At 44.7% G+C, this 15767-nt stretch overlaps 1 protein-coding gene across 1 annotated transcript in view; it reads right to left on the reverse strand.

Annotated features, from left to right (window-relative positions):
• Window positions 1–10696: 10696 nt before the first annotated feature.
• SNRPA1 (small nuclear ribonucleoprotein polypeptide A') overlaps window positions 10697–15767 on the reverse strand; it is a 29898-nt gene continuing 24827 nt past the window's right edge. The window contains exons 6-9 of the mRNA XM_068126224.2: window positions 14266–14345; window positions 13840–13912; window positions 13640–13739; window positions 10697–11245 (exon numbers count right to left, since the gene is read on the reverse strand). Of these exons, the coding sequence (XP_067982325.1) occupies window positions 11163–11245; window positions 13640–13739; window positions 13840–13912; window positions 14266–14345 (336 nt within the window). The 3' untranslated portion in view covers window positions 10697–11162. The remainder of the gene's footprint in view (window positions 11246–13639; window positions 13740–13839; window positions 13913–14265; window positions 14346–15767) is intronic.

Below are 15767 nucleotides of genomic sequence, written 5' to 3' on the forward strand. Positions count from 1 at the left end.
GTGACGAGACGCTGCCTTTTATTATAGATAATCTCCAATATCTTTCCCAGTTGCCACTGACTTGATTCCAGGTCAGAAAACGTCCAAGTGTACCGTATTGGTTACATATCTCGTGTTACAGCAGCTGCAATATCTGGCTTTTCCATTTTTGTTGAATAAATGGACACACGGGCTTTATGTTGGTTAGGTGACTTTATGCCAGTGTTTATTTAAATTTCTGAAAGTTGATTTCCTGGTTTTGAATCCCAACTGAGCTGCCAACTTTCCCGGTGGTGTTTCACGGGTCTGGTGACCTGTGCCGTCCCTTGGATGGACGTTCATTTGGGTCTGCTGGCATGAGGTGATCAATCCTTCACACAGAGTAAGCAAACTATTACTGGCACACAACAAATTCCTGCCCCAACCACTTTGTCCAGCGTCAGATCTGGCCCACCGGCTTGTGAACAAGCCAATAAAAAAAATATGGCGACGTTCCCAGCTGACACCACGTGAACGTGGGAATAATCGTGGCCTTCAAAGAACATTTATTTTGTGGTCACCTTAACTTTTTCCGATTTTTGAAAGTTGCAAGTAGGAATGACTCGTTTACATCGAAGGAAATTTAAAAGTGAGGTCACGTGTTACCGTTTGAAAATGGAGTTGAATATCGATGTGAAATGACCTGAGGAATCTGTGCTGAATGAGCAATGGAAATGCCAAAAGTGGAAACTAATGGTGGAGATCCTTCACGTGATGCCTGAGACCTTGTGATGCTATTCCTAGTTCATTCCCTATATAGTCTGACGGGAGGAGTGGGTGAGGGGCATGGCTGGTATTTGGGGGTGTGGGCACATGCCATAGGTTTATGCCTTTTCCACCTTCAAGCACATGCCTGCTCTTTGATTACTGGTCATGTTTAAACAAATAGCGAGTGCAGGTGCTGCTGGTTCTCATCATGTGCAACATGACCAACATTATACAACTCGTATTGAGTAGCTGCACCTGTAAGTCAGTCGGCAGCACCACATCGTGGATAAATGTGCCCAATGAAAGTGGGCATCACTGCACAGCATCTGCAGACAGCTGTGTCCACTTTGGGCATCAAGGGCAGCCGTAATCATACCAACCACCTGGACAGTGCTGCGCCCAAGTGCATCAGACTTCACGTTGCATTTACTGCACCTGCAGCCAACGATGCTCATAGGAAGAGAGTGGGAGAGGGACAGCACACACCTCTATCACTTTACTTGCTTGTGTGTGCAGTGTGCTTGTGTGTTGTGCTTGTGTGTGCAGGAGCCACCACAGCAGGTGTGGAGTATAAAGGTATTTCCTAAATGCCATACAACGAAAGCCCGTGATGAAACCATCCTTGGAACGAAAACCATAATCCTCAAATCGCTCGGGCTGTGCAACTTTACCCTGTTTATTCCCTTGTATAGGTCTTGGCACAAACATAGCTGGTGCATCTTGAACCCAGGGTGTTTTCTCAAAATAGAACGAGCATGGTGCCAATTGAAGATTAAATTAGAAATTTGGACCCACGAGGTTAGACATTTCCTCCAATCAGTGAGATTAATGAAGGGCATACCGTACTGATATACATGATGGCTGTGCCTCGTTACACCTGCAGATTGAATGAATGAATTCATTCTTTCATTCATTCAGCCAAGACTTGGAGCTTCATGTAGCCCATTTGGCAGCTCCCATGAATCTCGGATGATAAATGAAAACTAGAGACGTCATAGAGCACATTACCCCCCACGCAGTCTTGAGAAACAAGGACCACGGGTGGCGTCTACATAGCTAAGTGGCTAACACCCATTATTAGAGTGAATCGTTCACATTGTGATACAAGCATGAAAGTTGTCAGTTATGCTCTTATATAGATACTCGTTAAATCCAGCAAATTAGCCAACTCCAAATTCAACATGGCGGCCATTTTGATTACTAAAATGTGCCATAAACTCTAATATTGAACTTAGGATGTACAAGCATCAATACAAAACCAAAAAACCACATATTTATCGATGAGGTAGTTTAAAATATCAATTTACATACATAATTAAGATAAATTTTCAACCAATGCTTTTAGTTTCAATATTGATTTGAAGGAATAGATTTCAATTAAACCAATTATGGCTGGAATATCACTTCACAGATGTCATCATTATCACCCAATATACACCATGGGGAGTTGACATTTGACAAGTTTCATTTTTTCATTGTTTTTGGACAAAATAATGTCCAAAATTTTCCTTTAATCCAATGTGGCTGCCACACCATGTGACCTATGGCATCAGTCACAATAAAATAATCGCTATGGCAAGTCCTTTCTATGTTTATAGGTTTACCTCGATCGTTCAAGCGGTTACAGAGAACCATTTTAAGAGCGAAAAACACACACACACACACACACACACGAGGGGGCGGGGAGACAGGAGAAGCAGGGGTGAGGAAGGCAGTGGGGAGAGTGGAAGGGAGAGAGGAGGAAGAGGTGAGGAGAGAGGGAGGGCAAAGATATTGTCGCGTGACTGCTCTAAGTTAGGACCGAGAGTGAGCCACGGATGGAAATGAGCGTTATGGAGGCGTTCAACTCAAATTGATGGCGGATCATACGCGAGGAAGAAGAATACCGACTCACCCGTACGGGCCCCGCGCAGGCGTCTTCACCCAACAAATTAACTCAAACCGAGGCGGATGTAAAATGTACAAAAATAATAGGTTTATTCAGCGGAACCCGAGAACAAGAACGTGACGGTAAATAAATGTTCTAAAATGGAGCGCTCCCACACCAGACGTCTAAAACGCAAAAGGGAGAATTTAACTGAAAATAATGGGGTCGTGCGGTTGTGTGTGGGCCTCATCTCAACTCGGCTGAGGTGTGTCAGGGATCGTCAGGCCCCAAGCGCAGTCCGGACGCGGCTCCGGTGTTGGCGGGAGGAAGGCCGCCCGGTCGTTGGCGCGAACCAGGCTTCGATGCGCTCTTGCTCACGCGCTGCTAGGCCAGCATGTACACGAGTCGCTTGCACATGAACACAGGGGAGAATTGTCAGCGCTCCACCGTCCATCGTCGCCCAACAAGCAAGGGTCCAGGGTCAAGAACGCAAGGGAAGTCCAACATGAGAAGGCAGTCCAAACGAGAGGCGATCCAAAACAAGAAGGCAGAGAGAGGAAAATGTCGGTTTCTCTGCACCTTTTTATAATCTCCCCTTGGCCAATCAGCTGGGTCCTTCTTGTCTCTGGGCTTCAGCTGCGTGCCAATTGGCCCTCCCTACCAATGGTGTGATCTCCCCATCAAACCCTTTGACCAATCCGTCGTGAGGTGGGTGTGGCCTCAGCCTACCTGAGCAATGTGTGTCTGCCAAGTCTGGATTGTCAGCCCAAGTGCATCATCTGGGTTCCAGTTAGTTTTATTGTTGGGGGGATTGAATTAGTGTGTGTGCTGCAATTGGGCCTACCTAGTGTCTATTGGTGTAGTGACATAAGGGACAATGGATAGATCACAGGTCTAACGAACAGGGGAATTAGCATAATCCCTACTCTAGTTAGCACAAGGATCATCCTTGTATGATCACAAAGATACACTTAATCCTACATCCAGGCTAGACAGGTCCCTGCTTATGTACATGACATGGTTCTTCTTCTTCACGACAGTCGGAGCATGATACCGACACAGATCTACCTAATCTATACATCACTCCACCCTAAAATTCAAAACAATATACTTCATATACATCTTTTGGGGGGAGTATGAGGGATGGCTTTGACAGGCCCCTCCGTTTTGTGGGAGTGGAGGAAGGGAAGGAGGAAAAATTTACCCATGCAAAGAGTGCTTTAACCTCAGTGTTGCCCAGGTAAAAGAGGAAATTGTAATACTCTCTGCCAGGTGGTGCGACATGGTACACAGTTACATCGAGAATTTACGCCCCTCCCCCAAATGAGACCACGGCCACATAGCCTACGTTACCCCCTCCCCCCCCCCCCCCCCCCCAAGACAAAGTTGTATTTGTATTTGTACCCCAAGTAAAGTATATGTGTTTATAGCTGGAGTACCTGGCGTTGCTCAAGCGAAAAATAAACATTAACATACAGACTTGGCATTTAATATGGAATTTTTTTTTTTTCTTGACTTGGGTTTACTTTGTTAACTCAGAATATCAATCTGGTGAGTTTCTTTTACACTTTGGTGATTTATTTGTTAAAAGAACCATGTCACTGATTGTCTGTCGCAGCAAGAAGTCAACAACAGGATTATATCACAGGTGGCGTGGCAAAATGTATGGACAGGTGCATTTGATGATTGGCTTCACAGTCGGGTATACAAGGGTTGTTGCGTTCTGTATTAGTGGAAAACAACTGCTGCACATCTCCAAAAGTTATTGCCGCTTCCTCTGGAGATGGTCCGTCAACTCGACAATGCTGTTTGTCATGGAGTGGTGGCTTTACGAAATTACGGCATGAAACAGCGTGCTATTGCTCGGCAGTATGGCATCACTCAAGGTCAGGTGTCAAAGATCATGAAACGAAATGCTCAGATGGGTGTCCCTACTCCAATACCGAGGCCAGGACGTCCCTGCAGAACCACAAGGAGGGATGATCGCCAGCTGCACCGGTTAGTCCGCAATGGCCGTACCAAGTCAGCTAATCGGCTTAGGGCTGAGTGGCAGCAACTGACAAATGTGCCTGTATCCAGAAGGCTAGTCAACCAACGACTGGTTCAAGCAGGCTTTCGTGCCAGGCGTCCCCTGAGAAAGCCACGCCTGACCAGACAACACCGCCAGCACCGATTACAGTGGGCCAGAGAGCACCGTCAATGGCAGCCAGGACACTGGAATCACGTGATCTTCAGTGACGAGTCTATATTTCTGGTCTATCGTCAAGATGGTCGCGTCCGAGTGCGCAGACAAGTGCATGAAGCCTACATCAAAGATTGTATAGTGCCAAGAGTCCAAGCTGGAGGTGGTGGGGTGACCGTTTGGGCTGATTTTCATGCAGGGGGAAAAACTGACCTCATTGTTCTGAATGGAAACGTGAACCAGTTCAAGTACAGGGCCATTCTGGAAGAAACATTGCTTCCATTTGCTCGTGCAACCTTTCGAGGAAACTTTGTCTTCCAAGATGACAATGCACGGCCTCATCGTGCTCGCATGATCCAACACTTTCTTGCTGACCGTGGTGTAGAGCATATGGAGTGGCCTGCCATGTCCCCGGATATGGAGAACTTGTGGGCAGAATTAACACGTCAAATCGACCACTTGGACCAGCAGCCGACCTCTGTCCGTGAATTGCAGCAGGCTATTGTCACTGCATGGCAAGCGATTCCTGTCCAAACCTTGGGAAATCTCGTGAACAGCATGCCTCAATGTGTACGTGCTCTCCTGAATGCTCGTGGGGGTTACACGAAGTACTGAACTGTAATTTTACTGTCCGTAATCCCAGTCGTAATTTAGCTTTTGTTTTTGTTAAAAAAAAATTTGGCTAATGTGCAAAATAAAGAGATACTTCTGGAAAACGTACAGAAGTTTAACACAGTACTGTCCATGAATTGAGTTCGATATCAGTTTACATCACTTTCAAGGATCAATTTATTTGTTTCGAAATGTCAAATGTGGTTTTTGTTTCTTTTAAAGGTCACATTAACAAAATCTAGAATAATTTCAACATAATTCCATGAACTTTTGGTTCTAAGACATCTTGAAAAGTAAGTTCACCCCCACAAAAAAAATATTCCATATTAAATGCCAAGTCTGTATTTGAAATGAGGGCAAATATAATGGAAAAGCAATTACATCCAAATCCGAATCCATCACAAATGTCAAATCATTATTTTACCTTTTCGTTGAATATATGCTGGTGAATGTGCCGTTGATCACGTTTCTGAGTTTCGTATGATGACGTTCAGGAAGAAGAAGAAACATTACCACCAACTTCGGCCACTTCTGGAATTGCTTGATTATTTGTGTTCAAATGTCTGGTAATTGTTTTGTATTTATTTATGGGAATGTGTACTTGTTACGAACCCGAACCCAAATGTCATTAATCAAAAAGGCGTAGGCACTATAGAGCGGTTTTTAAAAATCCAAAAAAACTAGCTCTTTTTTGCCTAAAACACCCCCAGTCACTCACTGATGACCCTCTGAAAGTTTGACAAAGATCTGTTCAGCCATCTCTGAGAAAAATGGCGACACACACAGACAGACAGACAAACGGCTCTCTTGTATAGTAGAAGACGATTTTAAAATCTGGAAGTTTCACGCTACTGAAGGAGTGTTTGCACGATTTTTAAAAAATGTGGAAGTTTAGCTCCATCACCCTTATACACTGTCATAGGACCGCCGTTGATTCCCAGTTTAGGAGATGGAGGCTTTGTTTATCACCATATAAACGCAGCGTCAATCAGCCTCATATCAGCGACATATTCTCCACCTCGACCCACTCAGGAAGCGATAAAAGCAATGAAGAGTAGAAAAGCGGGAGGGCCGACAGGAGTTGTGGGAGATATGTTGAAGGCAGCAGGAAGTTGGGGTGTGAAGAGAATGACAGAGATCTGCAATCTGGTGGTGAAAGAAGGCCGCATTCCAGTGGATTGGGAACTGAGTACCCACATCCCTCTATACAAGGGGAAAGGTGACCCTTTCACATGCCACGCCTCATGCTATGTATTGTTACTAGCGAGGTTCGCGTCCTATGCACAGGTCGGAGCCCAAATTCTTAACAAAAAAGTTGAGAATTGTATGAAAACTCCCACTCACTTTAAGACATGTGCAGGAACCCCAAAATCTGCATAGAAAATTTTGTGGGGCTGGTCCCAAAACTGTGTGAATATTAGTGTAAAATCAATCATCCTCTGTCGTGCGAAGTCCTTGCTTGGCACACCTGAGCTCCTCACCACATACAAGGCTTTCATCCGCAGCTCAATGGAATACTGTTCTCCCCTCTGGGCTGGTGCTCCTGCCTCACACCTAGCTCGTCTTCACGCTGTTGAAACCAAAGCTTTCAGAATCATTGGAATCTCCCACGATGAAGCTAACTCCGAGGGCCTTTCTCTCTCACCGCAGGCAGGTTGGTGGTCTTTCCGTCTTCTACCGACTCCTCTCCGGCATAGCTCCCCCAGCTCTCTCTGTGCTCTGTCCCCCAAATATTCCTACAGGTCACACAAGATCTGCCAGCAACCCTCTTATGGTTAAACTGCCAAAATCTAGGCTCTCTGCTCACCTTCACTCTTTCATTCCCCTTTTTCCCCACCTCTGGAACAAACTCCCTCACTCTCTTCAATCCAACTCCTCCCTCCAGGTCTTTAAAACAGCTGTTCACCACCATCTCTTATCTTCCCCCATCCAAAACCTTGATCTTTTCTACCCTCACTAATTCACCCCAGAGCCACTTTTTTGAAATTCCAACTTCTTTCCTGGAGGTCCTTGCAGTGTCCATATGTTTTATACCTCTCCCACCTCCCACCCCCACATTTCTCTCGATGTCCCTGCTCTCAAATGTTGTGTTTGTGTCCTTCCCCCTCTCTCCCCATCCGATCTACCTCTCCCCTTATTATATGTTTTATGTGTCGGTTTGACTTCTTGTGTGATTAATATTAGCTCTTTCACGAGCCTCGATCTTGTGTACAAAAAAAATTGTCATATGGACAGAAACGCAAAAATGTATTGAGATATTACCAAACCAGCAAATGTTTCCACATGCGGTAAACAGTGAAACTCCTAATGCCAAACCCATGAATGATTTAAATGTGGGGGGGAGAGAGCGAGAGAAAGAGAAAGAGAAAGAGAAAGAGAGAGAAAGAGAAAGAGAAAAAGAGAAAGAGAAAAAGAGAGAGAGAGAGAGAGAGAGAGAGCAGTTTTGTACGGGTGTAAACTCAAAATCTTAATTGTATTGAGAAATTTATGAAACCTCCCACCCACCTTCGGATGGAGAAAAAGCGGCACTGTTCGGGTGGAAACTCAAAAGCACGATTACCAGCGAATGTTTTTCCACGTGCAGTAAATGTTGAAACTACTAATGCCGAACCCGTGAATGTGTTTACATGCAGAGAGAGAGCAGTTTCTTATGGGTGGAAACGTAAAATCATAATTGTACTGAGAAATTTATGAAACCTCCCACCAACCTTAAAACACCCACGGGACCCCAAAAGCAGTGTGATGAGGGTTACGTTGGCTAACATGTGGATTATCGCTTGAATGTGCTACACGTGCCACTAAAGGTGTTGAGAAGTACTGAATAACAAAAAAAACTTCATGAATTGTGACAAAATGCTAAAAAACTGCATCATTGTATCACTTGGTTTGGTTGCAATAAAATTTTAAAACCGAAACAAGACTTTGTGGACAGCCTGTACTTTGTTCATAAGCCTAAAATTATCTTCATATGATCCGTGGTAAGTTTACCCAATCTAATCATTTGAAAAAATCAATGTTATTAAACTCATTTTACTCTCTTTGCTTAAGCACCAGGTGCATACAACTCAAGACATTCCTTATTTAACTTCCCCGTGTAGAACTCTTTCAACCAGAGCAAGAATGAAAGGATTCCTTTTTATATATATATATTGTTACGTTTGTGGGGCGAGAGTATGAAATGCCATAGTACAGGTAGGATTGTATAGGTGGAGCATGGACCGTCGACGTGTAGGAAACATCTCGATATATTAAGTAGGGAAACCTGGAGCTTAAGGTTGTTTAGGTGTCTTCACACGGGGGGGAGGGGTGGAGCAGTGTTATATAGATCTAGATCAAGTTTTTTTGTTTTTTTTTGCATCAGGATCGAGGCTCGTGAAAGCAAGATCAAGTAGAAAGATCAAGGTTTTGGATGGGGGAAGATAAGAGATGCTGGTGAACAGCTGTTTTAAAGACCTGGAGGGAGGAGTGGGATTGAAGAGAGCAAGGGAGTTTGTTCCAGAGGCAGGAGAAAAGGGGAACGAAGGAGTGAAGGTGAGCAGAGTCTTGATTTTGGCAGTTTAACCATAAGTGGGTTGCAGGCAGATCTTGTGCGACCTGTAGGAATATTAGGGGGACAGAGCCCAGAGAGCTGGGGGAACAAGGCCGGAGAGGAGTCGGTAGAAGACAGAAAGACCACCAACCTGCCTGCGGTAAGTGAAAGGCCCTTCGCGCCGCGCACCGCGCACGCCAGACAACCGATGTTAGCTTCATCGCGGGAGATTTCAAGTTAAGTTTTCCCCCAGTTTGTGATTGCCTCCATTTGTTTTTACAATTATAACAAGGCTAGCCATAAAAACTCATACTCGTTACAACAACAACCGTCCATTAACCAAACGTAACAGACACCATGCCGACAGAAGCCGAACATTCTCGATCGACAATTAAACCCCGCCTACCAACGGAGTAAAGAAAAAGGCTACGCCCCGAAGTTTGTCATTGGTCAAGCAAGAGCAAGGGGCGATTCGACAGAGCTCGGCGATTGAACCTCAGAGCTAGAAGGTTCGAGAGCAGGAAGAAGAAGACTCCCTCTGCCGGGGCTTTCGTGTCGGGCAGTCGCTTTTTGTCTCTGGCTTGGCGATTACTGGCTCGTATGTGAGCATGAGAACTTTGCGGAGCTCATGTGGACCTATGCCATCGTGAGGAGGTGTTCATGGCGGTTTGTGGGGCTCTTGGCGCTTCGGACGGAGTGGGGACCGAAGGAGGACCGCCCGCACGAGTTACCTCACGTACGTGGGCTGTGGAGAGCGACTCGGCGCCATTGTTGGGCGTTTCCCGTAGGAACGGCTCGGGCCACTTTGTACTGCCAACTTCATTCAACAATCTCGTTGAGCAAGCCGAGTACCAGCTGACTCAACAAAATAATTATTTTATTTTATCATTCCATTGTTGTGTATTTGTGTCCGACAGGAGACACCTCAAATTACGATTTAATTTTACCTAAACTTTCATTTTATTGTCTTGCTTTATTTCATTAAATTAATTATTGTGGCATTTATTTGATTTGTTGTGGGTGTATTTGTTCATGGGTCCGAGAATAAACCCTTGTGGCTTGCGTCTGAGGTAAGCGCTTTGGTTCCTTCACCGCGCACGCCAGACAACCGCCAGTTTCAGCCATGCACCTCGGAATTAAGGACCGTTACGGCTAATCGTCACCCAGCGATGTTAACCGCCGGGGCTAACGCGACAATATCGTATTTTCACCACGGGCTTCTGCTCGCAACCTATAATCAGCTTAGCCCATAACCTGTATTTATACTGTTTTTTTTTCAACCAACTTCCCGATGTCAAAAAATGGCCATTCTGATTGACACATGCTCGCAAGATTAGCAGATAGTTCTTCACAAACCTGAAGCTCACAAGTCCATCGATGATGTATCTTAAGTTTCAAATCAATCAGTTCAGTAGTTAAGATCTTTGAAAAAAAAAAATGCAAACTTTTAACTCCAAAATGGACACCGAATATTTTGACCAATCTGGATCGTTGTATTATATACATTCGATCAAATGACTTGAAGCACATGACATATGGACCACCCCCTGTAGAAAAGACGACCAAGTACTGCTCAAGATGCAACAACTTCATTTAGTCATCACCTTTTCACAGGTTAGCTCTTCAGTAGTTACCTCAGGTCCTAGCTCTTCCACAAGCCGAGACCATGTATCATAAAATAACCTCCAACCATCCTCCCACCCCCATCATCTATCTGATCTACAAGTTAACCTGTACAAATCGGTTTCAAAACCATCAACACATTCCAAATTCACTCAAAGAACTTCCAAAGGTTTTATTTCAGCACTGACACAATTTTGAATATAATATATACAGCAAAAAATAAGAAAAAAATACCTGGAGTGGGTAAAAAAAAAGAAAAAAAAAGAAGGTCTCAACGTCAAAAGAATGAACTTTACAAAGTATGCCATTTTGCAAAAAGAAACTAAACATGAAAAGGATTCTTGACTATCGGTGTAACCAGTGAGGGGTAAGGAACCAAAATGGCCCAACAAAGCGATTGCTTAACTTTTTCCGAAAGGGAAACTTGCCAAAGAATGTACGCGACAAAGTAGACTCCGATGATCAGCAACATCGCTCGAGTAAACAAAGCACCACAGGAGCCGTTATCGTTATCATGACAAAATTACAAAATAAAAGAGCCGTTACCATCACAGCCTCATCACGACTGAATATGATCTCTTTCTCCTGAAGGGAGATCTGTTCTGTGCAGATCCCAGTGCTGATCAATCGGTCTCCATATCATCGTGCAAAGCTTTCGCTTCAGGTTGCAAGTGGTTGCTGTTGCTGTTTTCTGCTGCAGCAGGAACTACAGGAAACAAAGTGGGTCATCAACATAGGATGGAAAAAAGAGTTAAAGCCCACACTCCCTTAATGAAACCTCAACTCAGGTGAGATGGATTACATCTCAGCATCAGGGTGCATAGTTAACTTCAGCTGTCACATTCCTTTCATCCAAAGCATGTGGGAACCCAGTTAAGGCCTACTCCAGTCATTAAGACTTGCCTAAATGTTCCTACAGGCACAGCCCGATCTCTAGTTGGATACCACTCGAAGTGTTTGTGATGTGTTTGTGTGCTTCTGTCTGCCCGTTCCCTTTCCACCATCAGTCGGTAAACAGGGTTGGGTGCCAAATGCCACCAAAAACTCCGTTTGGCCACCAAAACCTGGTCCTGGGTGGCCCGTGGCCACTTGTGTCAAATTATTCGATATATTCGGTTGTTACTTATCATTATGCAATCTCAATCAACTAAACTTGCCAAGGGGACTCCAGGCATTCAGCAAAGATTGCAAAGACGGTGCCACTCACCTCCGGCTCACTCGGCATAATTAGGACGAAGCGTGGTACAAAATTATCTTAACACTTAGTCGATTTGGTGCCCCAATGCGTACGGCATCATAGCATTTGAACACGTGATCAGGAAAGGGTCTTCAAATCAACTGCCCATTATGGTGGTATCGAGATGACCCACCAGATTCGAACCAGGTAACTGGAACGGACCAGATAACTACAACAATAGACTCCATGACCTAGCTTGTAATTGGAAGCAAGCTTATAGGCCTGCAATTAAGAGGATCTGTTTTTGCAGCATTTTTGTGTTGCAGTGATGTTGGCCACCTTCCTGGCAGAAGGAAACTTATCCAGGGAGGATGATCACATGACCAGAGCAGAAAACAGATGGGCTAGAGCAGTATAGCAAGCTTTAAAGGACAAATGCACTGATGCCGTCTGGGCCTATCACAGAATCGGAGCCGAGATTTGCCAGAAACCTCCACATTCTCAAGTGGGAAAGACACAGTATCCAGGAATAGTTGTGAGTTCCTTAGGTGGGTGGCAAAGAGGGATGTAACATTTGATTCTGGCAAATTGTCTCGTGTAGACTTTGGTGAAGGTGACATTGAGAAGGTAAACCAAAGTTGCAGCAAGGGCAGACTTGCAATGGAATACAGGTTCTGAGGCTGCTGCCTTCTCAATAAAATAGCTTATCAAGTCTTACTCAACCTGCCCCTCATGCAAACTGTACCTCACCAGCTCTACCTTGACCTAGGGAAATCAGTTTTTTCTGATACCATCCTGTACTGCCCTTTGATTCTGTTCGAAAAGTGGTGATGGACACCTTCACGGCCTTTTACAATTTTGCTTCTTACAGCTGCGCATGCCAGGATTTTGGCTTGCTTATCAGTTGAACCCTGAATTTCACTCTTTGCTCTAAATTTCGGTTGGCCTAATAATGTTACCATACCACCCTGGCTCATAAGGCAGGGAACCCAGGTTCAAATCTCCTGTAATATGTGTTTGCCCCTGGACTACGAATGTCTGTAGTTCAAGGAAAAGTACACTGTCTATTAATATTTTGCCCTGCGTGTGATTTATTACATACAAGCTCTTGCATTAGCCTGCAAGCACTTTAAACAAATTAAAGACAAACATTTAACCAAACGTGTAAGATAAATAAGGAAGGGGAAGATCAAAAAAAAAGTAGCGCCATGGGGGAATGGACAGTTATTTCCCCATGGTTTCTGAGAGGATTTCTAAATAATTACATAAATTTGAAGCGAAACGCCCGCCCCCTTGGGGAAAAACCAATCTTTTAACCCTTTCTAAATGAGCGGATCCAGATGGGAAGCACAATGCCATAAAACCTTACTGTCCTGATGCATTTTACCAAATTTGGCCTGTATCACTCAGGTATTTGTGGAGATGTTTTCGTGAAAATGAAGGATTTGGGGAGGGGGCCCGTGGCCCCCTTTCAGGGGGAGATACGGCCACGAGGTGCACAACTTAAGATTACAGCATGGTCCCGATGCCTCGTGGCAAGTTTGGTCTGAATCTGTCTGGCGATTTATGAGAAGATGATTTTTGAATAAATGCCAATATTTGGGGGGAAAACCCCTTCAACACCCTTTATAGGGGACGCACAACCCCATGAGACCTTGCTGTCCTGATGCATCATACCAAATTTGGTCCATAATTGGTCGGGTAGTTTGTGAGAAGAGGTTTTAGTGTTAATAGACGTACGTACAAATGGACGGCCAGACAGGGTACCCACTCTAAGAGGTTATTTTAGAGAAATAACCTAATTATTTATTCACGTATGACAAGGCACGGCTCTCACAAAGTAAAAACAACACAAAGTAAAAACAAAAAAAGGCAAGGGGAAAAAAAAGCCAGCGATATCTGCACAGAGGTTTGACTTGGTACCTGGCGTCGGCTGTTTCTCACGGCCTGGAATCTGACCAGCCTGAAGCATTGCCTTGAGACGTGCAACCTCTTCCAGCGTGCTGGCATTGGCAATCGCCGTCTAGTCAACAAAGCATTCACAAAGATACAACATGCAAGGATGGCTCTCGGGATGATCATATGTGACACATCATAGTATCAAAGCATAATCACCACCATACCTTTATGGCCTCCACATCAGCTGGAGTTGGTCCAGCCTTCTTCTCTCCTGGGAGACCTGCCCCAGGTGTGAACCTGCCGCAAGACACATCGCAAGGCGAGTCAAAAACCACAAAATGAGAGAGAAAACTGAGCAAATGCATACACCATGGAAATGGGAATAACCTTCCTGAGCTTCTATTCAACTAGTTGCTCAAGTAAAAATCGGGATTAATCAATGTGTAGTATCTGTATTCTTATCAGGTTATCAAACAAAAAGCTGGCAGATGCAAGTTACCACTTTGGGGCATGTCTTCTAATGCATCATTACAGCCGGATTTTCAATCGCTCTCGGCCAAACCTCAATTGGGATGAAATACGACCGTCCCACCCCAGGGGGACTGGTATGTCGGCAGTTGGATGCCCATTGCGCAATTTCTTGCTCTTACGTCTTGGACTTCTTGCCAATATCCTTGGCATACAGCGAGCCTCGTTTCCCCTTAAACAATCGCTCTGCCTCTTGCCGTTCCTGCAAAGCCAGAGCAGCGCAGGTCGTTTTGCCAATGCATCCGTGCAACAGGTATTAACGTTCTCCAACACATACAGGAGATAGGAAAATGCCTACAAGCAAATCTACATGCGGATCACAATAAAACACCCATTTAGCTTGTTTGCTTTTCAGTGCTTGAAGCTCTTGGCAGAGCTCGTACATATACAGTGCCGATAGAAAGTCTAAAGCCCCTTTCAAAATTTTCACCTTTTGTTGCCTTATAGCCTGGAATTAAATTGCATCAAATCACACTTTTTCCACCTTTATTTACACATCGTAACCCACAACTTCCAAGTAAAAAAACAAATTCTACAAATTTCAGAAAGTTAATTAAAAATACAAAACTAGAATATATTGGTTGGATAAGATAAACCTTTTAGGATCATTGGTATCTCCCACGATGAATATGAATCTGAGGGCCTTTCACTCTCTCACCACAGGCAGGTTGGTGGTATTCCTGTCTTCCACAGACTCCTCAGGTCTTGCACCCCCTTCCCTGCTTTGGCTGTGCTCTGTCCCACATGTATTCCTGCAGGACGCACAAAGTCTACCAGTAACCCTCTTCTAGTGAAACTGCCAAAATCAAGACTCACTGCTCACTTTCACTTTTTCATTCCTCTTTTCTCCCACCTCTGGAACAAACTCCCACATTTTCTTCAATCCCACTCGTCCCTCCAGGGCTTCAAAACAGCTGTTCACCACCATCTCATATCTTACCCCATCCAAAACCTTGATCTTTTCTACCCCCAGGAATCCACCCCAAACACACCTCCTTCAAATTTTCTGTTTTCTTTCCTGAAAGTCCTTGTAGTGTCCATCTTGTATATCCTGTTTACCCTGCCCCAGCCCTCTCTCTTCCACAGATGTCCCTGTTCCCTACTGTTGTACTTCCCTTTCTCCCCCACTCTTGTCTCCCACTATGTGTTAGCTCTCATACAAGCCTAGACCAAGTATGCAAAAAATAAGTATCCACCCCCTTGAGTTAATACTGTTATGTCTGGGGGTAAAGCAATATATATAGCCAGGTAGATCTGTATAGGTAGGTATTCGACTGTCGCGATAGGGAATCTACCTGTAATAAGTTCTTCATGTTTAAGCGTTTGTTGGGATAAGAAGTACGATTGTGAATCTACCAGGAGATTCGGGTGACAGTTAGTTAGGGAATAATGAGTATAGCCCTTGTATGTCTCACCTGGTAACCACACCTTTGTCCATTATGGCACTGCAAACCACATAAACATTAGTTAGGCCCTTTAGTACAACACTAAATGACGCCCTTCCCCCTGACATGACTTAGGAAGAAATCGGGCTGGAACACCACCACAATTGGACGCCACCATTTACACCTCCGAGAGGCCGATCCGCCTCGCATAGCACGTGCTATAACACAAGGATCACGGG

This window comes from Myxine glutinosa, chromosome 10 (assembly GCF_964187855.1).
Source record: "Myxine glutinosa chromosome 10, kmMyxGlut1.1, whole genome shotgun sequence".
Classification (NCBI taxonomy): domain Eukaryota; kingdom Metazoa; phylum Chordata; class Myxini; order Myxiniformes; family Myxinidae; genus Myxine; species Myxine glutinosa.